The 23,837-nt window shown below is 28.4% G+C and overlaps 1 protein-coding gene across 2 annotated transcripts in view; it reads right to left on the minus strand.

Annotated features, from left to right (window-relative positions):
- The window catches only part of LOC129960588 (serine proteinase stubble-like), a 64,358-nt gene extending 40,792 nt beyond the window's left edge, over positions 1-23,566 (minus strand). The window contains exons 1-3 of one of the 2 annotated variants that reach the window (XM_056074082.1): positions 23,203-23,566; positions 16,243-16,347; positions 4,798-5,358 (exon numbers count right to left, since the gene is read on the minus strand). In XM_056074082.1, the coding sequence (XP_055930057.1) occupies positions 4,798-5,358; positions 16,243-16,330 (649 nt within the window). In that variant the 5' untranslated portion in view covers positions 16,331-16,347; positions 23,203-23,566. The remainder of the gene's footprint in view (positions 1-4,797; positions 5,359-16,242; positions 16,348-23,202) is intronic. The other variant, XM_056074083.1, reaches the window with a different exon arrangement.
- Between the last annotated feature and the right edge of the window lie 271 nt (positions 23,567-23,837).

Here is a 23,837-nt window from a genome sequence, read left to right on the forward strand (position 1 = left end):
ACGACGCCTTGTGAAACGCACATGAATTGTACTCTTCCTTTGTTCTCGGTGAATTACCATCACAAAATCCATATACAAAGTGCATCCGGATATTCTCCGTTTTTAATATGAGATATACCCGTTTAGAAGCAAGTAGAAATCTGTACAGTGTAAAAAGAATTGGCCGAGCTTAGACCAAGTCCAGAAAATATTGAGGCAATAACAACAAGCATCAAGAAGTTGAGGACTTATAAGCTGCTCAGTGAATCGTCCCGTCTTTTGCATAAGTTAGCGGGATGAACACACAAGAAGGTTAGATGATATTTGCATATCAGAAAGAGTACACTGTGACAGATTTGCATACATTCGATTTATATATCTTCCTTTAATTTATCGACTTCTCGTATAATATATATTTCGACAGACGCCGATTTCAATGATGAAATGCAAACGAAAGACTAAATTTTTCCTTAATTGGTTTACTTACGCTCATTCGAAAGCGGAAGGAATTTAAAACTATATCTAAATTTGACAGATTGTATAGTATTTGTGGTATTCAATATAAAAACTTTTGGCGACAATTCGATTTTGTTTATTGATAAGATTTCGACATTTGTAGCCTTTAAATCCAGATATCCTGATGAAAATGGTGCTGTCTTATAGAATATTTCTTGTTTTTTCAAAATATTTCCTTATATATATGTACAGATCTGCCAAAATGTTTTCAAATTTTGATACCCCCCCCCCGATTTGTAGCACAATTCATTTTATCCGCTTAGCAATCAAACAGTAAGATAGAAGAAGATCCGATTTGTTTGACAGATTTGGTCAAACTCACCCTGTATGTCTATGATCAATATTTAAGAAATAAATACCAAGGTCAATATTTTTAGGACACCTTGTATACAGATTAAATTAATAAAAAAATATCTAGTTTTGTCAATTCAAAACTGTCCGCCAAACATTGCCTAAGAGCCCCTAGAATACTTAATCTGCCCCTGGCTGTTTGATTGTTACATTGTAACTTCAGAAGAAACTGATTTTCAATCATACAATATTTTAATAACTAGATCTATTTGACAGTCTTCAATCGAATAGTATTCCAAAGAGGACACTTTCCACTTCTTCAACGAAGGATTGAATTAAATTTTTAGATTTGTAAACTTGTATGTTTCAATTTTTGTATAAATTATTCCATTACATAATTCTATGCAGTTTGTAGAAATATAGAAGGTTACTGGAATACTTTTGATATATCGTATTATTATTTTTATTTCAATGAATAATCTATTTTTACACGTTTAAAATTGTTTTTCATTTGTATTTGAATTCAGATCATTTTTAAGAATTTATACAACTAGAATGTTCACTTAAAAATCTTCCTTTTTCTGTTTGTTAAATATATTCTTTAAAATCTAAAACTAAAAATGTGTTAAAAAAACTGAAGTTCATTAAGTTATTAATATATGAATGTACACAAATAAACAATAAAGACTTTATCACATAAAAACACATTTTATATATAATTTGAGTAATTTTTATCTCGTGCAATTTAGTTTTCGCTACATTTTTTCACATGTGTTAAATCAAAAATTCTTATATCACTCGAATCGTTTGGCGTGGTAACTCCGCCTTTCCACTCCAGTGATGCCGGCATCAAAATTGAAAAAAGCTGGATTAATTTTTAAGGAGTAAAAATTTTGGCGGGCATTTTCTGACTTTCGTAAAAGCTTCCATCATCCATTTTGGAAGTTAAAAACCGATTGCGACTAGTAAAAAATTCTTGCTCACTCTTACTATCTCGAAGAAATTTCACCAATGTGCTCGGTAGGCCCTTTACTATACTTACTAGATTTTTTAAATGCAGACGAAATCTTTTCAAAACAATTTGATTTTAGAATACATACATAATAATAAAGCATCTTTAGAATACATCCATAATAATAATTTTAATAAAGCATCTTTTATCAATAGAAATAACAGTATTTTCAGAAAGATTGTTTTATCACTAGAAACGCATTACCTGACTAAACGGTTAATAGGAATAGCATTCAATTTTATTTTATTTTTTGGTCCAAATTGCAGAAATACTTTAAATAAAGTAACAGTTTTTAAGTTGCTTCAGTCAATAAATGTAATTCTGAAAAATTACAAATATTTATTAGTTATATTCAATAAATTAATCTTATTTTAAGCAAAACTTACTATTATTTAGCGACGAAAACTAACCGAGTAATGAAACCGAGTGAGAATTTTATTATTTAGATCACTTCAGCGACCTTCTCGAGGAAACTCTTACGTGATCGAAACGAAACTTCCAGAAATATGATACTAGCTTTTAAATTTCTTCAAATGATATGAAACGAAGTAAGAAGCTTTGAAAGGACTCTTAATGCCTTCTTATTCGCTTAGAAAACATTAATTTCTTCGCCTATTTGCAGTACGTAAGTACGTTTTAAATATGGGTAGACAAGGGGCGGATTTTGATTTTTTTTCAATTTTAACTAAAATAAATCAAATAAAAATCCATCTTTATAGAACGAAATACTATGGACCTATGGGTGTCAATTTACAAGCCGAAGAAGGGATTGTACAATATTGCTTAAAATTCCTTTGCAAAAGTCACTAGAAAATCCTCGTAATATACGACCAAAAAGGCAGTAATGCTTTGGATGTTTTTTTGGAGTATGGATATATTCTTTTATTGGGTCATACTTCTAAGGTGTTTTAATTTCTACTAAATATATGGCTACTTTATTTAGGCTATTCTCTGATTATTTGAATAAATTTGTTTGGGTATAAAATTTTTCAGGAATGTGGTTTTTAGTATGATGAGGCTTCATTTGGGCCTTCTGTAACAGAAAGTATAAGTATTTCATGTCATTATATTTAAATGATGCACAAATTTGTGGTTTTCTTTGATATTTTGAACAATTTAACCGAACAGCCTAATTTTTACAAAACGCTGTGAGGCAGAAAGTCAGATAATTACTTTTTTGGCGATATATTTTGATAACCATGAACATCACTTGCTGCCAGCAGTGGTATGGATTTCCAGTGATTTAGCTTAATCTTAATCTCTTTAGTGTTCTCATTTGGAAAGGATATGATGTATATAATAAATATAACACTGGAGGAACTCAAAATAAATCATTAATCATAATTGTGAACTTATTTTAATAGTGACACTAATTATATCACTAGTAATTTCAATTAGCTTCTGTCATATCTTTCCTGGGGATTTGAACCCTTTATAAACATTGTCTTGTGGCTTCCAGAATTGATTCAAAGGTTTAAAGTTATTGAAGTTTAAATGCCTTCTGTATATGACATTTGTAGCTAAAACAAGAAGGCATTCCTCATTCAGTAATCTCCTTTAAGAATGACTTAAACTATTGTAATAACTTACTTAGCAAAGAGCTAAGCAGTAAAACAAAATGGATAAACGAATTTAAAATTTAAAAAAAAAAAAACTTGAATTATTGCACCCAAATAGGAACACTTTTTAGCCACAAATATATTCATTAAATAAGAAAATAAATTGAAAAAATGAAAAAGAAAGAATATTATAAGTTCAACGAGTGTGTTGATACAACAATTCTACCTGAGCAGTAAAATAAAGTAAACATTAGATTTACGGAAGTAAAAAGAGATACAAAATCACGAAAGATATCGGAAAGAGTCCGGTAAAATAAAAGGTACTTCTTCAGCGGATTTCAGTAATATATTCTAAACTACTACCTAAAAGAAAAGAAAAAAAACTTTGCCCTTCCACGTAACATCATAAATGGAACAAAATGAGAAATGAAAAAGTCATTTAATGGATAAATTGATTAGTAAAGTACGTGGAAAAATTCTATCTCCGAGGCATGTTGTTGATGCCAAGACATGAGAAACCGCAGATTTCGCAGCTGCACTCACTCATCGATTCATATGAATTAGAAAATTAAAATATATCAGATTTTTTTCAAGCATCATTAAGAATAGTTAAAAGTTCCTTTGCCAGTTTAAGTCTCCCTCGCAAAGGCAGGAAAAAGTATACCACTTTTTATATAATTTTAATTTTCTTAAAATACGGATTTATAAAAATTCTCATTCCAGTATCGCATGTGAACTTATAATTAGTATTTAAGACATCTATGTAGTGAATGCTGATTCGAGTCTCGCTCTTTAATGAATCGAGATGATCGTCTAGTGATTGCATCCGATTGTTGAAATTTTTAGCTACAATATTTTTTCTCTTCCTTTAAAACCCTCATAAACCCTTTTCGCAATGCCAGACGGACTTACTAACATGTTCAATAAAATCTGGATAAAATCCATATCAGTTGCTGCCATTTTTTTTCTATGCCATTATTTATCCTTTATCCTGGCGTCTTTACTCATCTCATTTTGAATCCTATTGTGTCTGATGTGCTTCTCTATTATTGTTAAAGCAGCAATTGAGACTGAGCAAAAATTGATACTCATATGCACAACCCAATCTTCGTTATCCACGTATGTCGACTTGAATCTTATACTTTGAGATCTGTTCTGCTAGGGGTAAAATGAAACGCCATTTAATGGGCAGAATATATTAAAAGGGAAAAAAAATGTTGTAGGGATTTTACTCTTCATTTCATTGAAGTGTACCTTAGATATGAAAATCATAGTATTTCAAATGACTATTCCAAAAGATGTAGTATGGCTCAAGTATGTAGTATGTATTGATCAAAGAAAGTTTTCTCATAAATAGCAAAAAAAAATCTTCAAATTCTATTACAGACAATATCTGTATTAAAAAGAAACAATGCTTATATGCCATTTGATTTTACTTACCAAATTTATTTGTTGAAGAGCTCTGTTTCTGGGTCAGATCATCTGATGAAGATGTAGTTGAAAGTGTTAAAGATTTTTCAGTAGTTACTGATGAAGATGGATATCTTGTAAAATGAACAACTGGCGTTTCAGTTGCTTGTGTTGGTTTCATTGCCGGTCGCTGAGTTGTTTTAGCAGGAAGCTTTGATTGCTGTTCAGATTGTGGTTTTGTCTGACTTGATGCAGCTGTAGTTTGAGGGTAAAGCGGTCTCGTGTTAAATATTCCTGACAATTCAGGCTTATTAGATGGTTTAAGCTTGTTAAGACTTCCATGCTGTGTAACTGATGTAGTTGGAGATTCAGTTGTTTGTTCACTGTTATAACTCTCTGAAGTAGTGCTAATCTGTGGAATCAGATTGTTTTTCGAATCGTTGTGACCACAACAACTTCCGAAGAGAAATCCATCAGCACAGGTTCCTAAATGTTTACCTTCTGTTTTTATGCATTCCCATACAAACATACAAGTTCCACCGTCTCCCATAGAATTATAACATGCTTGAGGTCGTATCTGTAGGGATCTAACTGTAATAAAGTAAGAAAATAACAAAGTTACATTATGAAATTTCAAATTAAAATAAAAGCGAAATATTTTTTTGAACAAAAAAAAACAGGAAAATTTTGAGTTATATAAGAGCATTTTCCCAAAAATATACATCAAGTTTGAATAAATAAAATTGACTTGAGAGTTTAATGTATTATGTTAAATTTTTTTTTAGCTGAAAATCACATTCGGGGAAAATTGCATAGATTTTTAGTTGAAAGGAATAAATAAGGTGTTAATAATTTGGCTTAATCTGCAGTCAAAATTTAAAATATTTTACAAAACCATCGTTAACATGCTTCATATTTGAGCATATTTATGGTATTTTTTATTTATTCATATTATAAATATTCTTATTTTCTCTTTCACTTTTTTATCACCATCTTTTTCTAATTTTCATTCCTGGCTTTAATCTTTTAAGTTGAACAAAAAATCTAAATTAAGAGTTCCTCACTTATCATTTTTCATATTATTTATTTTTGACACTACCCAATTAGAGAAGGGTTTTAACATCTCCTGAAAAAATACAATCCTTAAAAACTGAAACGAATGTACAGAAAAAGTCATTCTCAAAAAGTAATTAAATCCATGAAAACTTATTGTAGCTTCTTTCTTTTTTGTTGTAATTTATTATTTTTCTAATTTGTTATTTTAAAGAGAAAATTAGGACCCTTTAAACGACAGTCATGACTTTAATGTAAACAAATTATTTTATAGGATTTTCGGATTTTTTAGTAAACTGATTTGAAAAACTTAATTGTTTCACCTTGAAATACATTAAAACAAAACTTTAATGATTGATAAATGTTGCTCAAAATGTGATTCATTAATGATAAAGCATTTAATAAAATTCATGTATTGTAGGTAAATCTTTAAGAACTCAACAAAATTTAGGAGAAAATGAAATTTTTTACTAAAAAATAAACCATACAAGTGTACGCTTTTATTTAAATAGTGGTTGTGGTTATCAATGAATTAAAAAGGTCGATTTGTTGAAGTGGAAAAGGAAGATTTGTAACAAAAAAAATGCAACAATCAGCACACAATTTTGTAAATGATAATAAAAAAATGTCGTTGTGTATAAATATATTGCGGATACAGAAATTTTAGTTGTATTATATTACGTATAATTACATGTAATATAAGATTGTAGAGAAAATTGCATGCCCTCTAAAATTAGCAAATGATATTCTTTATAAGATATTATTAGCAAATGTATTCTTTATAAGATATTATTATCAAATGATATTCTTTATAATTTTGTCAGGAAAAGTAATGTTTTTCAAGTAAATATATTTTTTTTATCTATAAAGAAAATAAAGAGCTTACAAAATGTTTCATACGGAATAAATAGAGAACCTTTTAAAATAAAGCGATATTCGTAAATTAAAGAAGAAAGTTTTTCGACGATGAAACCAAAACATTTAACCTTTATAACATATAAACAATATTATTTTAATACTATAATTCCATAATCATTATTAATAAGATAAAAAAAGAAAATTTAAATTTGGCTATTATATCTCATACTATTAATTCCATGAATGGATTTATCAGCGAAATCAACTGAATCCACGATATTTCTACAAAGCATATTTGATCATCCTTTAATGTAATTTTTATTATAAAATCCCCTTTAATTTTAGAGCTCAGTTGTAAATTATCAACAAACGTGTTTAATTCCTTTCAGTGACGAAGTTGAAGTCTCTTCTTACATTTATTTATTTTACTCTAATTTACTTTTATTCAAACTTTAAGAACAGAATCTACAATACTTTTTCCATACTTTTATTAAGCTTAGTTTGTTTATTGTTTATAAAGACATAATTTTATAATTAATTTTTCATTCATATCATGATGGACTAGAATTTTGAAATGTTGCACACTTGTTTGTTCCCGATAATAATAGAGTGTTTTAATAGTTATTAGTCAATTGATTCATTGAATTAAAGTTTGATTCCGGACGAATGTTCCCACTTAAAAGTGAACCTGATAAAAAAAACAAAAAAACAATGACGTTAATATTGCGTAATATATTTAATTATAAATTAACGATTAAAAAGAAGAAATTAATTGAAATAATAGAAATTCTACTTTTAAGTACATTAATAAAAGTGTTTTCAAAAACCGTTTTTAATATATTTATTTCATTGAAATTGACTTAATTGCACATTCATTAGAAGTATTTTTATGATACATAATTAATGACTATCCTGCCAATTATTTCAGGCAGAACAAATTATAATGCCTAACTGGTTTCACTACTTTTAGAAAAGAATAGGTAAATATAGCTCTAACTCCGAAATACGTTAACTAATATAATGAAATTACTAATAAGACTTTCAAAATTTTCTTCTCGAAATTTGCAATTTTGATTCTGAATTGAAAGATAAAAAATAAGATTATTTTGTAGAAAAGTTATTCTTTCATAAACCTTAATAAAAGTTCTTTTTTGAAATTGCATTTAAACGTGATTTAAAGAGATGAAAATTGAGGTCTGGACCTGATTTCAAATCTCAGTCTTGTTGTCGTATGTCTAGTGATAAATGCTGTATACTTCTAGAATAAAAAAAAGAGAGGTAATAAAATCAATTCGATTTTGTGCTAGTTAGTAAATTCAAACAATTATACAAAAGACATTCAAGAAAACGGTTATTCCTTAAAATTCAATTTCTTTAAGGCAAATTTATCTCGATTTATAATAATTAACCTCTCTCTAGCTTACAGTTTTTCTTTCTAATCGCAATTTACAACTGTATAAATATATTCTGTTAAAGAAATTATGTTGCATATTTCCAGTGACTAAAATTAGCAAATATGATGAGGAAAAAAATATCCATATTAAGAAATTATTCATTATTATTTATCTTAACAGCAAATAAGAAAACCTTCTTTAAAAACCTTTTAACTATTCTTAATTGTTCAAAATTAATAACAACTAAAAATCGAATCCATCACTCTAAACGTATTTTTTCCTGAGAAAATCATCTGCTTCGAATACAAAAAATGCAATCTAGATCAAATTTTGAAAATTAAATACAATTCTAGTGTCGTAAAATTTCTTTTTTTTTTATTTATTTATTCTATGAGCTTCTGTATTTGACTTTAACGAAACCAGTTGTTAGGTTAGATAATTATCCCTGCAAAGTAATACTTATAGAAAATATTCAGGTTAATAGGTCTAATACGTCCGCATTTCCAATGGAGGTACTCTTCGGGGTCAAATAGTTTACAAATCTCATTGTGAAACTTTTGGGGTGATTGGAAACTATAAAGACTCATCGAACATTTTTCCAAAGCTGATTTTGGAAAGGCTGATCGACTGTTCATATTTCAGATAATGGTTGCATTTCATAAACCGTATATTAAAAATTTCTCTTGGCTTCAATGTTTAATGAGCTTTTAGTGATATAAATATTTTTTACTGAAAACTTTACATTCAATAGAAACCAGTGGAAAACAAAGCTAGACATTTCAAGGAGGTAATCTACAGAAATGACGTTAAAATTTCACATTCATGTCATATCAATAATTTTGTTACTCTTATCACAAGACATACCATTTATTTAACGGCATAAAAAATGGAAACTGGTTCTGCAAATTTAATTATTCACGAATTAAAAATTCGCAAGATGAAAATATAAATTATACAGGTTGTTTCAAATCTGAAAAAAATGTAGTTCCTCAAATACCATTTTATGGATTACATTGAAATGATATAATTGTATAGATATAAAAATGAAGCTTTTTCAGGAATATGCAATTCTTTATAATTTACTTTCGTAAATTTTAGTTTATGGAATGTCAAAACGCATTTATCAAAAAAAAAAAAGTCAAACTCAAGCTTTATTCAAATCCGAAATCTTAGTAAAATTATAATCTTGTAAAATCCTTTAAAATTTTGAAAAAGCCTTCTATAAGAAAGATAAAAAAAATACTTAGTTTTTATTTATGAAACTATATTTCACTCTGTATGAAAAATTTATCTTTTTAATACTTTGAAATCAATATCAATTATCTAAAATATCTTCACAAACTTTTATAGGTCACTTGTAAAACCTTCCCAGTAAAATTATTCATATAATGTCAAAATCACATGATAAATGTGACAATGCATGTCATCTAATATCCACTTTTTTTAATAATGTGCTGTGATGTCGCATCTTTTAATAGATATTCGATGGATTTCCAAAATGAAATGAGTAATGCATATTACGCGTGAATTTTTTCAACCCCAACCTTATTTTCTAAAAGTGAATAATTTGGTTATCAATAGATGTATTCTTTGATTTCTACACAACCATCTACGAATCATAAAACATATTTCAAGATTTTGAAAGCTTTTATAAAAACTTAAATATCAAAATAAAATTAATAGTTTCATTTGTTATTTTTGTATGGATTCTTTTGTTTTATAGCTTACAATTCTGTTAAAATGAATATTGCAAGATGTGAACTTTTTTCTGTTATTGTATTGAAATTTCTATGTTACTTTCCCAAAACCATTAATTATACAGCAGAAGAAATTTTCTTTTGAAAATTAGTCATGGGCATCATATTTATTTCAAAAATTTATCTTAAATTATAAGGAAAATTCAAACCTACTAAATTTTCTTGACTCTTGCTGTTAAAAAAAAATGTGGAATTCGTCCCAGTTTCAATAAATCGGCCGTAAAAATGACGTTATTCATAGAGTTAAAATAAATAAGCCTGTATAATAAATAAACAAAAATAAGTCAACGGTAAATTTCTATTTAATGAGAGTTTCCATTGTCTGAATCAAATAAAAAATGCGAGAATCTGGTATCTCATCTGCATTACAAAAGAAGATTCTGAGTGAAGCAAGGATTAGTAAGCTGATTGGACATGCTTCGATGGATAATGCCATTTAAAAAGCTACCGTAACTTAACGGTAGTTTGATTAATATAATGAAACAGGATGTTCTAATTTCCTACAAGGACCGGTTGCTTTAGAAAAATACTTAAACATGTGTCTTCATTTGTTCAAAATACCTGTCATAGTCAATCAGGCGTTTCTAATTTTTTGGCCCTGCAGATAAAAAGTCTTATTGAATGAAAAAAGACAAAAAAAAAAAAAAAACTCCTATTTGAATGGAAAAAAATGATTATGATTCATTTCGCAGTCTGAACTCGAGTTATTTTTTAAATGATTGCGTTAGGAGACGTTTCATGCTTCCGAAGAGGGTCAAACTTCTTCTTAACGACTTTTCTTCGATGACTTTTTCTTTTAAACTGAGTGATCATTAATGACTTAATGATCATTTTTATCCCTTTTTACACTTAATTTCTTATTACCTTTGTTAGCAACTAGTGAGTTCAGTTTCATTATCTTAGTTAGTAATTAACCAGGTCAATTCCATTATCTTTGTTAGTAATTGACCAGTTCTATTTCATTATCTTTGTTAGTAATTACCTACTTCAATTTCATTAGCTTTATTAGTACTTAACCAATTCAATTTCATTATTTTTCTTAGTAATTAACCAGTTCAATTTCATTATTTTTCTTAGTAATTAACCAGTTCAATTTCATTATTTTTCTTGGTTCTATTTCATTTATGTTAGTAATTAACCATTGTATAAATACTTTTAAAAAGAGTGGGAAAAAGTACTGCTGCACGAAATTCCGCAAATTCCTTCTTTTGGCGAGAAATTCGCTTTTTCAAAGGCAAAATAAGTCTTTGTTTAGCTTTGTTTTGTATCTTATTGTTTCGATTTATTTAATGGAGCAACAATTTAGTGATTTTTCTTAATGAAAATCGTTAAATATATTGTTTATAATAAAAAACCCTTTCAATAATCAAACAGGTTTACATTCAATTATCGAACATTGCACAAGAATTTATTTTGTTTAAAAAAATTTACAAAAATATATAAAACATAGATAATATGTAATAAAAAGCATAAATATGATCATAATAAATTATGCTATTTGTAAGAATTGATAAAAAGTCTGAAGATAGTATTACAATATTATGAAGTGTTTTCTTTTTCCTGTCTTGAGGTCTCCTAAATTCTAAAATTCTTGAGGTCTTGAAAATTCTAAATTTTTTTCGTTTATTTGAACATTCCTTCTACTTAAACATTATTACTGTCAATCCTCTAAAATTTTAAAATCAATTGACTTTTCAAATTATAAATTGCCACAATTTTTTTAAAAAAAAGTAAAAGATCTTTTGAAAAAGAGTGAATTATTCGTTAAAAAATAATTTTAAAATATACTAAACACTATAATCGTCTGGCTAACTATAATTTTTATTACTGATCTCACAGATAAAAAAAGAACTTTTAGAAATAAATAGCTTATAATTATCATTATTTATTTCATTGAAATATCAAACATACATAGCAAAGTTTCGAAGGAAATTCCTCTAATATTCAGAATTCCTCCATTCTTAGAAAAATCAACTTAAAAATAGAAGTATTCGCAAGATAATACTGTTTTAAGTAATATTCATCATTATTATAGTTAGTTTTATCATTCTCAAGGTTAACTTTTAATCAGTTCATGAACTAAAATTTTGAAATGAAACGAAATGGGTGAATGAAAAAGTGCCTTAGACCAGTTATTACCTAGCGATGTGCTCCATATTTTATACATATAAATATTTTAATAATTGCTATTTTATGATGCTTGATCTGTATAAATTTTAGTGAAAGAGAACCATATCTTTTGAATTTCAAATCAACCATCATTCTGGTAATGATGTTACAGTTATATTTTCTCCTATTTTTCCAGTTATAATTAAAAATGTTTAGTAAGAAAACTAAGTGTGACATATCTTTACAATATAAGTAAAATATACTAGTGAAATAAAATAACATTTTTAACAACTTTATGCTATTTAAATAAAAAAAAAATCTTTTTCTCCTTCAAAAATAAAAGTTGCTCTACAAATAAAAAATCACTTTCAACTGTAGAGATCAAGCTGTTTCATTATGCTTAGAAATCGCAATAATTTCTCAAAAACAAATATAACTAATACTTTTGAATCCATTAAATTCGAATTTAAAACTCGCTGGACAGTCATCATATTAACCATTCTTTGTCGACATCCGAAATGAAACAAAATGTCCTTCTAAATGCCGAATTCCGATACGGTATACAGAATCACCTACACCATAAAATGTATTCACCATAAATGTACTGCGCCGTAAATTGTATTCTATAGCTCCAGTCCCGTTTTTTAACAATTATTTCAGATCATTAATCGCGTAATGTAGGGTATGAGTTTTAATTTGCTGCAGCTTTGGAGTGAAATAACTTCCGAGTCGTTGCAAATATATTTTTTATTGAAAAAAAATGTGTAAACACTTTCAGAATGAGAATCTTCAGAGGTGGCACAAGTGCAACTAAATAAAAAAAAAAAATTGTCAGATACATATTTAGTATTTTTTTTCCTACTCCCTCCCCCCCCCCCCGGTTTTTTACGAATGCCTATGTGTGTTTGTTAGAGTGCGTGTACTCTTGAAAATGGGTCTGTTATGACATTTTTCAGCTTATAAGGGCTTTCGTAAACTAAATATTTCCTATAACGCTAAATACAGAAATCACAGGAAATAATATTTAGTAAATAAAATTTCAAATGCAATATACCAAAAAAACGGCGTGGATAGGCATTCACGTTCTGATCTTCCGATTACATTGAAGATTACTTCCATAGACAATATTGCATTTTTATCGCGTAAGTACCGATTTTTAACTATAAAATTGTTGTCCTTGATTGCATATGATGACTTTGCAAACATTTTGAAAAAAATGAAGAGATTTCTTTTTACAGCTTTAAGTTTATTAAAACTCATACTTTATTTATAAGCAAGAAGATAATAAATTACATATAAATAAAAAAACTTTTGCGTTCTGCCATTACAGAAGAAGGGGATTTAAAAAAAAAAGATTAATTTCTATATGCGAGCTCATTCTAAGAATGAAATTATAAATTTTGTAAATATATAAAAAAAAAGAAGTGTATATATCGGCGAAGAAGTATGATTCCAACAGACGTCTTTTACAAAAATTTTAGAGTAAATTTGGAATTCATAAAATATATAATTTTGGTAATAATGTTCTACCAATGAAATTATTAAAAGATAAAATCTGTCCTTTTGCGATTTCTGACATAAAAATAGTAGAATATGCTTATGAGATAACTAGTACTTAAAAAAACAAACACCTTATTGGAATTACGGGAAACCTTGATAGTATTTTTAAAATAATGTTAAATATTGTTTTACTCATCAATCTTCCTAATGAAGAACAAAAGATAAAATAAATAACACCGAGAAGCTATTAACCTGGTGAAACGGATGAAGAAACACGGCAAAAAGCCTTTGTGACGGATAATTCCTTTGTGTCTGGATTAAAAAAAAAAAAAAAGAAAGAAAGAAACAGTGATAAAGATACTTGTAAACTAAATATCCAGACGCTCAAGCTGAAAGAATAAATTTAATTAAAAGCTAAAACATATGTGCTAAAAATAATTCCTTCAGTTGGATGATTCAACTGCGACATTCAAACTGTTATGTTTCTTTGTAATTAAAATACAGTATAAAATCTACGCTTATGGAACTATGTTTCATGAAGAATTTTATAAGTTGCCCGAAACTTTAAAAAATCCATAGTTATTTTATCTTACTTTTATATGTAACGGAGCCTTTGAATTAGTATTTCACAATTAAATAAATTTCTAGCAGAAAATTTTAAGAAACGTATTATGAAGTCCAAATTGCAAGCACATGCCTTAAATACATGTTAAAAATTCTAGAATGAGGCAATTATTTATATGAAACTTGTCATAAAAAAAGAGTTTTAAGTTAATAGTGATAGTAGAACATTATTAAATCATTATTAGAATTATCATCATAAAATAAACAATATTAAATAAATTACTAAGTTATAATTATTTATTAATTTAAATTAATTTTTAAGTTTGTATTAAAAAAATAGCGTCAGGTCTGAGAAAAAAAGAACATCATTACTTTTATTGATAATATCAGAAGAGGTATATACAAAGGGCTGAAATGCTGTTGAAAACAAAAATCTCCTTTATGGAAGATTTTTAGTGGATTCGCGCAACTAGATTATTTTGAGAAATATTTCATTAGTTTCTCAATAACCTTCGAATTTAATTCTGATTATATGAAAAAATGAGATCAATTCATTGGATTATTTTTATTATTGTTTCTAGTTATTGAATGCAATGCGAAATACTGATTTTCTGATCGATCCAAGTTTCGCTTAGTCGTAACGCCAATCGTCAACTGACGATTTAAATTAGGATATCAATTGATGTTAAATTACAACGTCAATTAATATTGTAATCTCAATCCGTGGTCAGATTACGAGAAAGGCACTTGAGCCAATTATTACTCTTTTCACAGCGAAAGACATATAGTAGAAATGACAAGGCTCCTATATATGGCGAATTTCCAGTGAAATCAGCATCAAAAATTATTATCCTACTTCAATTTTCAAACAATTTGCATTTATATAATAAGTTTTGTTCAGATGAACGGAGGGTCTTAATAAACCGAGCAACTAGCCCTTTTTGTGGATAGAAAGCTTTTTTTATAATGAAATCCATGTCATCATCTAATTTTTAAGAATATTCAAAGCCGATGATTTCTTTTTAAAAATCTTTCTCTGAGAATATTGTTCACATCGTATTTTGCATTCATTTCTAAAAAATATCTGATTTATTTTTATACTCTACATAAAAATTGACGTCTCAAGATGAAATAAATGCATGCATTCTGAGAATCTGAGTACTAAATACACACACACATATACATATAAGCAATTGAGTTTATTTATTTATGTTTATATATTTCTCGACTCTTTTGCGTAGCTCCCGAATCTTATAAACTGATAACCGGTTAAAACAACAGGTACTAAATAAAGAGAATAAAAAGTACTAAATATTAGCATTCTGTTTCAAACATACTGGATACGTGCAGGTTCATAAAGAATTTTACAATGAATAAATTTATCAAACTTAACGAAGTTATACATTAACTAAAATAATAATAAAAACTGTAATGTGGCATACTTTCATAAGCCTATCTGAACGATTGGACCCATCACCCAAGGGTAGACAAATATTGTTGATGATTGTGGTTATATTCGAAATAGGAAAAGAAATCGTTTGTCGAAAATAAATAATGCTTGAAAATTAGTTTGTGAAGACAGTTTGAGTCGACGCAATTCAACCATTTATTTTTCTGAACAGTTCCTTTAAAATTTCCAATTTTTCTGAACAGTTCCTTCATTCTCTCTATATTAATTTTATTTTGATGTTTCAAGAGATTTTTACGCTTTCTCTGACTCATGGGATGATAAATGACTGAAAAAAGGTATTCACTTTCTCCTTTCTTTGCTCAATTTAATGTGCTGAAATGAACTCATTGGAAACTGTAAAATAAAGGAATCTAATTGTTTAAACAAAGGGAAACAAATAAACTAAAAATGCTGATTTGTGTTTAGCACCACACATCCCACCTTACTTTTTTTTCCCTCGCTTTCTTAAAATAAAAAATCATGAAGGCTAGTTATATTTATTTAAGACGAATTAAATGACTTTTTACCACACTAAAAGAATCGCGTTTCTTTATAAAACAAAACAAAAAAAAACTGATAGAAGTTTTATCATTGGAATTAAGAAAAAATGAATCATTCATTTTATATAGGATTTCTACCCCTTCATTAATGCCAATATATTATGTAGCACCAGGGTATTGCGTAACCTTTCTAGACATTGAGATGCCATTACTTTCGATAAAAATAGTTGCAGTTCATTGAATGGGATTTGAAAGATCGGCTTCCGGGGCCTCCCTATTAGGAAGAATACCTGAGAACTGACCTTGCGGCTTTAAGACGAAGGCCAAGGAGACTAAAGACAGCAAAACGCTCTTCGCCGGTTTTCTCAGCTTCTCCATCCCTTTGTTGCAGACAGCTGGGGAAAAAAAGAAATCTGGGTCAGTCATGGCAGGGTCAGAAACTTAACGGGTTGATTTTTTTTAAAGAATAATTACAACAAGTTACAGATTATTAATAATAAAGCAAGTGACTTGAGCTGCTGTAAAAGAACACTTGAACTTGACCGAAAACATAGTAACAAAAAAAAAAGGCAGTGAATAAAGAAAAGGGAATTCTGCTCGTTAGTTCTTCAAGTGGTGTTAGAAACAAATGGCCCCTTCCCCTTGATTCGTGGTTTGCTTAGCGAAGCTGCAAAAATTTTGTTGAATTTAGGGCACTTGGGCAAAAGATACCTGAGGCTATACAAAGCTAGTTCATCCGTGACTACAGCAGAATGGAATTGGATTCCATCAAAACGAAGTTTGTTTTGACAATTCTGTCTTCTGATGGAGTGAAAAATTCTTTTTATGAATATAATAATTCAAAAATAATTTCTTAAATATATTAAAAATATCGTTATTGGTTGCAGAAATTATTATTTTCTCCCCTGGTGTATTGTAATACGCAGAATAGAGATATTTTCCTATGAAAGAGGCTTGTTATTTTCATTAATCCAGCATATATTGAATATTATTTTAAAGTTATTATTTTTATGAAATATTTTTTATCTCAATAGGTAACTACGAATTATGTTATTTTTATAAACTTGAAATATAATCTGAAATACTAAAAATTAATTTTTTTTTCAGGTGCTCATTGGAAACATCTTTTTCTTTTTTTGCAATTTATAATTGTTGTTTTATGGTAAAAATGGAAAATAAAGTAAGTAGCGTAACAGAACAAAGTAAAAAGCATAAAATATTTCGATTAGTCAAAAAGATTTCAGTCATTCAGTTATAAAATTTTATTAAGCGCATTGCTTGTGAGATGACAAAAAAATACTCGTTTAATTTCGATAAACTAATTAATATTATTTTTATGGCTTACTTACTAACTTTATTTATTTAATACTGGCTTATTTTATATGAGAATTCTTTGCGAACATTTCTTATTCTGAATGAAATTCTTGACTAGAATTAATGATTTTAATTGTTGAAGCGAATCAGAGATTTAATGAACTTTACTCAACTATACCAACCGAATGAGTGAGTTAAAAAAAATAGGTATCCATTTGCCCTCATTTTAACTTAACTATGTTTCAATCATTCCCATAGTTAATATCTTATTCAATTTTTCTTTCCTGTTGTAATACAAAGTACAATTTCAGAAAGCCTTTTAAGCAATTTGTTTTGTACTGAACTGCAATGCCACTGGCACCTTCAAATCTCCAGTGTCGTCGTTACTCTTAGTATTTATTCAAGCACCTAAGACATTGATTTAGTTCTCTAATCGGCATTATCGTTAATATCTTCAAATTATTTTCTTCAATTGTAAAATAATTTCATTTCTAGATTAATATATCTTCCTTGTTATCATAAAATGGTTTCGAGCTTGTTAACAGTGCTTGCTTACTTATTTTTCAAAACGTTTCCTAATTTACAATATTTATACTGCAAAATTTTGCGTATACTTTTTTAAATATTTTTGAAATAATTTATACAAGTATAAAAATTAATTTCTTTTCTTCGAATTTTTTTATCCGTTTATTACAGTGTCCAAGTTTGATACTCTGTAGGTTAGCGAAAACATAAAAAGATATTTCTGAGCAATTAATTGCTTATGAATCTTTTTGAAAACGTAACCACAAGCATTTTTAAAACCGTAACCACAAATTAATGTTATTTTTCATTTGAGATATATCTTAAGTTCCTTAGACTTTTCAATTTGCATTGATTCCCTTTAATATTGCATTGATATTTTTTTGACTTTCAAATATCTAACGATATATTTTATGACTGGTATAAAGAAATCTAAACTGCCTTTGCAATCCTCAATGATATCATTATTTATTTTCATTCCGTATAGCATTCTTACTCCACAGTCTGCACTGTGCATACTCGACCTTTAATGTTATGGGGGAATTATCTTAACTGTCGGACTGCGTATTTGCCGAATATGACCAGGGGGACAAATGAATTAAACCCTGCAACGGGCACAATTACCTTTCCAAAATTTTGATGAAGAAACGGTTTCTCTCATGAAAACAAATGGTTGCAAATTTTGCAAATATTACATATTAGTTCAAAATATTAATATGAACATTGTAATTACGAAATATTTAAATTATACTGCTTTTTTCCCTTTACAAATAGAAAGAAAAATTAAATTGTTCGTTTCATAAAGAAATATGGAATGGCAAGGTGAATAAAAAAGCAATTATATTCCTTTAACATCTGAAATGGCTCATTACTGTATGGTACTTTTTTAAATCTTTCTTACATCATTAGGACCAATTTTTTCTGTATGCAGAAAAATAATCAAATGACCAAATATGCTATAAAAATGCCATCATTGTTATAATATTTATAATAACGAAACGAAAATCTATACCTGACAAATATAGGAGAGTTCTTTTTCTGGTGATATTACCCGTAATGGCATTATAAAATTATATAGGAACAGTTTTTAGTACAATTTTATTGGTAACCAAAATATAACTTTTTATTTCAACTTAGTTTATTTGTTAAGCAACAAATATTTTGCTAAGCTCTAATGCAATTTTTTTAGTTTTAATTCAGAAAAAAATATTTCCTACTCTAAGAAATAATCTTTAATTATTTTCTTATATCAAAAATAAACTGCATAATTTTAAATAATATAAAGATTTTATTTTAAAGCCCGAATATTAATAGTTAATCTATTTTTTCACGAATACGAAATGCTAACTGCAAATCGTTTGTTTTATGTATTAAACAGATCGTTTCATTATATTATATTATATTCATAAACAAAATAAATTGCCTCTGTGCGGTATAAAATTTTAGCATAGCTTGTAGTGTTAAAAATAAATGTTCTCAATAATAGTAGAGCTTCAAATTATCTTAAACATTTCATGGCCATTGCAATGTAATTATAGATATTCGTATCGAAATATCTTTTATGCACCACTTTCTGATTGTTTGTAAACCAGAATTACAGACCAAAATTTCAACTGTTTTATTTAGAAGTTTCTTTTAATTTTAAAATACATCTTAAACAGCTTGTTTTAATATTCAAATAATATCAATAAAAGGAATTCATTTTCAAATTAATACAATGTAAAAATAAGCTGCTTAATCAACTGTAATACGATAAAAAATTCTATTGATAAGATACGACTGTTAAAAATTGTATTTGATAAGATATAGTAAAACTTGATCTAATCCATCTACTTTTCTTTTACATTCACAATTAGAATACTTTGTAATCCGATTTAATAAGAAAATGTTGTCATCAAGGCTTGTAAAGTTGTAATAGAAAAGAGTCCTATTTGGTTCTCTAGAAAATGTCGTCAACAAAGACTGCAAATAAGTTGGTAATTAAATGAAAAGATGGGAAATGAGCTAAATGAGCCTCCATTTCTTGTAATCAAAACGCAGAGACATGCTTAGTATAAAAACTTTTTTTTGATATACGACTCCCTTGTGAGAATACCATTCCTGAGAGTGGAATAAAATTTTGAATGCATGTATGCGTTCAAGAACGATGTGAAAAACAATATTCCAGTTCTCATTGTTATGGTTACACTGACCAAATTTTGAAATTTTTTCAAATGGCAACACCACTTTTTTTCACAGAAATGTGATCCTCAAAATAAATAAAAATAAAGTCTTTTTAGCTTGAGAAAGGGCAAAGCTAGATAAAGATATGGGAAAATAGCCAATAACAGACAGAAACGTGATAAAATCAAACAATTTTATGTTTCACAAACTTTCGACGTCCGCTTTCCCACATGAGAACATTCTGGATATGACAGATGGTGCATTGTGCTGCAATATGTATCATATAAAGAAGAATCTGTGAACATCGGATAGCCTTTTCCAAAAAAAGATACAGTTGATTTGATGCATAAACTTTGGATTTCAGGTATCCCTACAGTTAGAAATTTAGAATGAGACCGAATAACTTTGACGACCACAGGAACACGAAATGGAAAGAGATAATTTTGTAACCAAGTGTGGGGCAATGCCATCTTACATCTACACGATGTCAGACAGAACATTTCCTTGTTGAAAATCAAGAATAATATATTTGCTTATATTTGGTTTATAACAAGTATTCGTAACTATACAAGTTCATAAATCTTGGAGAGTAATTTCTTTTAAAAAGTAAGGACCAAAGATGAAGAGGTACACAGTCGCTTTTGCTTCGTAATGGAAAAGGGACCACATCAGGGGGATTTGAATCGGTCCAATATAGGCAGTTCTTCCAATCAACGTTACCATTTAATGAGAAATGTGCCTCGTCTATTGTCAGCATTATAATAAATAAGGAATTCACTAGAAAATTCTGCACCAATCTCAACAATTGTCTAAGACGAGATAGATCCTATATGCAACTAGTTTCTTCAAAATGCACTTCAGATCCCGTTCAGCTTGTACTTCGTTTTCTCATAGCTTGTAGATATTCAGTATATGTGCATTCTACGGTAGATACGCAGTACATCATCTGTATTTTGTCTGTTCAGGTAATAAAACTTTCACCACTGTAAAAGGCCTATTGTTCAAGTCAGACGGCATTCAAATCACAGTATCTTTTAATGTCAATCATGACAATATCATACATCAGAGCTAGAAATCTGTATATTTTCGGGCCTTACTCTGCTTCGAGAGAGATTCAGGTAAATTCAGAGCAAAAGACATGGCAGGCAAAGGACAATTTGTATTCTGATGAATTCCACTATTACAGTTTTCACTTTTTTGTCTCTGCCTAGTGCCGTAATCTTTCGCGCTAAAAATACTATTCCAATTCCATTTTTAAAAAATTTTATTGTGAGGATCACGTTACTGTAGAAAAAGTAGTAGTTGACGAAATTTTTCTGCCTCCTAACTGTGAGAGTTGAAATATTGATTTTCACATCATCTTTGGTCACATACGATATAATGCCTGCATTCAACATTTTATTCGGTTTCCTCGAATAATATGTACACTAGGGAATCATAAACTTCATTTTATAATCATCCTCTATATTTACAAAAGGAAGTATTATTAATGCGTATTATTTATCAATTATAAATAATATTATGTGTACGGATTTCAGTACACAATTATGTTAATGTGTGCGAATTATTAATGAGTGCAGATTTTTCCTTGATCAGTAGCTTTGCTTTGATTTAGTTTATTTCTTTAAAAATAATAATAAATTTAAATGTCTGCATCATCTGTGCACGTGAAAATTGCATTTCTTTTCTTAACAATCACGTTGCCCCTTTTTTAAAAATTGATTGCTAAGTATTTAAAGAATCGTGAAGTATGAAATGATTTTATGTTCGGAAACAAGCCAATGAATTTCAGTTACGGGATTATTTGCTGTCAATAGTAAGAAGAGAAATAAATCAATACTACAGGCTATTTTGTAACCTTATGACAGTGAGAGGTTCAGAGTTCCTTGGGATGTCCGGAAATGCAAAGCTTCCTATTTTAAAAATTATTCGCAGAGCTTTTCTGCCTTGGTAGCTTTTATCAAACAGTAAAAATTAAATAGAGAGTTGAAGGATAGAAGTAATTTCCGAAAGTGTTACAATGCATTACAGTAAATAAAATCTAATTTATAAAAAAATCAGCTTGCTTCCTCAAAGAAAGAGAATTCGCCGAATTCTTTAGTGGAAGAGAAAATCTCATCAACGACGGTTTAAATGCTGTTTTAATATATTTATATACCAAATGTAAAATTAAATGAATCTTGATCAATTTATTATTAAATGCACTTTGAAAAAAATTCTTATTGTTTCTTGTCCGTAAATTAAAAATATCATCAGTTTTGATTAAAAGACTTGTTTTTATTAGAAAATCATCAAGATTATTTTCATAAAAACGTATTAGAATATTTGAGATTTTTTACACAACTTTTAAAGAAGAATCATTCAAATATTTAAAAACTTCAATTTATCGCCGTTTTAGATATTTTTTCTCCGGGTTTTCAGAATCAAATAAGGAGCGCATGCTTTTGATGAAAAAGTCCATAATCAAACATTGCAGATTTCAGGTGTTGAGATCCAACAGAAAAAAATTGAAATGCTTTTTTGAAATGTAATTTAATTTCTAATAAATGTTTCCTACTGGCATACTATCAATCTATTTAAAATGCATAATATAAGAGATATTATTAAATAAATATGAAAATAAAATCTTTTCATTAACATAAAGAATAATATTTACAACCTTTGTCTAAATATTTAAAAGGACTTACTGGCAAAGCGTCATTTACCACTATGACTTAAAACTAATCAAAGTCATTTAATAAGCGATTTTTTTTTCAATAGCATAAAGTTGAACTAAATAGTTATATAGCAATTTCATCAGTTGCTTTATTAAATGTTAAGTCTAAATATCAGCCAAAAACAAAGCTGTGACGTGATGTTTCATCTACTAACAAATGAAAAAAAAAAAAATCACTGAATTTCAACAAAGTATCATATATGTGAGAGGTTTGATTTTAACATCCTTCAAGCTTCAATTTAACTACAATTTAAAGTTCTAATAATAATTAATAATCAATAGGAAATAAGCCTCGAAAAATTAGACAAATCACATTTTCGTTTCTTATATGCATTTTTCTTTAAAACATTACAAATGTTACATTTTTTGTATTAAAATTGAATAAGATACTTAATCCATAAAGTAAAATAATAAATTAAAAAAAATACAATATAACTGAGGTCGAAGCAGTAAAAAATAAACCTCTTGATATTACTGAAAGAAACTTAATTTTAATGCTTTGAAAATAAACTTCAAATGAAAGAAATAGACTTACCAAGCTGCTTATTATATTTGACGTATCAATTTGCTCTTTATTTCCACTGATGTTCTCTTTTGCTGAGAGAAAAACTCATGCTTTTCCCCCTCAAAAAAAAAACAGAGAGAGAGAGACCTTAATAAATCAACAAACAAAGTAAAGAGAGCAAAAATGTCAGTTCTAAAACACACTTCTTTCTGCCGATCAAAATCTCGAATTCGGAACTCATAGCCAAAGTGTGAAAAGGCAATCAATTGGTTGAGGAGAACATCCGAAAAGACGTCCGCAGTCAGCTGGAAGAACCGTTAATCTACGAATGGAAGTACCGTTAATCCTTAGCTTCCGAACTTTTCTGACGTCACAGCCTCATTTCTTTTATTTGGAAGCGGATACTTTTGTTTCTTTTTAATTTCTCTCAGTTATCCGATCTCTTTGGGATCAGCAAAAGCAGGTCCAAAAGAAAAAAAGAAACCGGTTCCATTACGGTAAGAAAGCATCTATGCGTTATTCAGCAGAAGAGCGGTTTCAAATAGAGGGAATCGACCATTTGTGCACCTTCGTGACCTAAAAGTTTGCTTCCACTACAAACCCTCTGGGCATTCCTCGTTAGAAAAATGCTTATTTTTAAAACTCGCATTCAGTCCGATCCACAG

The sequence above is a fragment of the Argiope bruennichi genome, chromosome X2, assembly GCF_947563725.1.
Source record: "Argiope bruennichi chromosome X2, qqArgBrue1.1, whole genome shotgun sequence".
Lineage (NCBI taxonomy): Eukaryota > Metazoa > Arthropoda > Arachnida > Araneae > Araneidae > Argiope > Argiope bruennichi.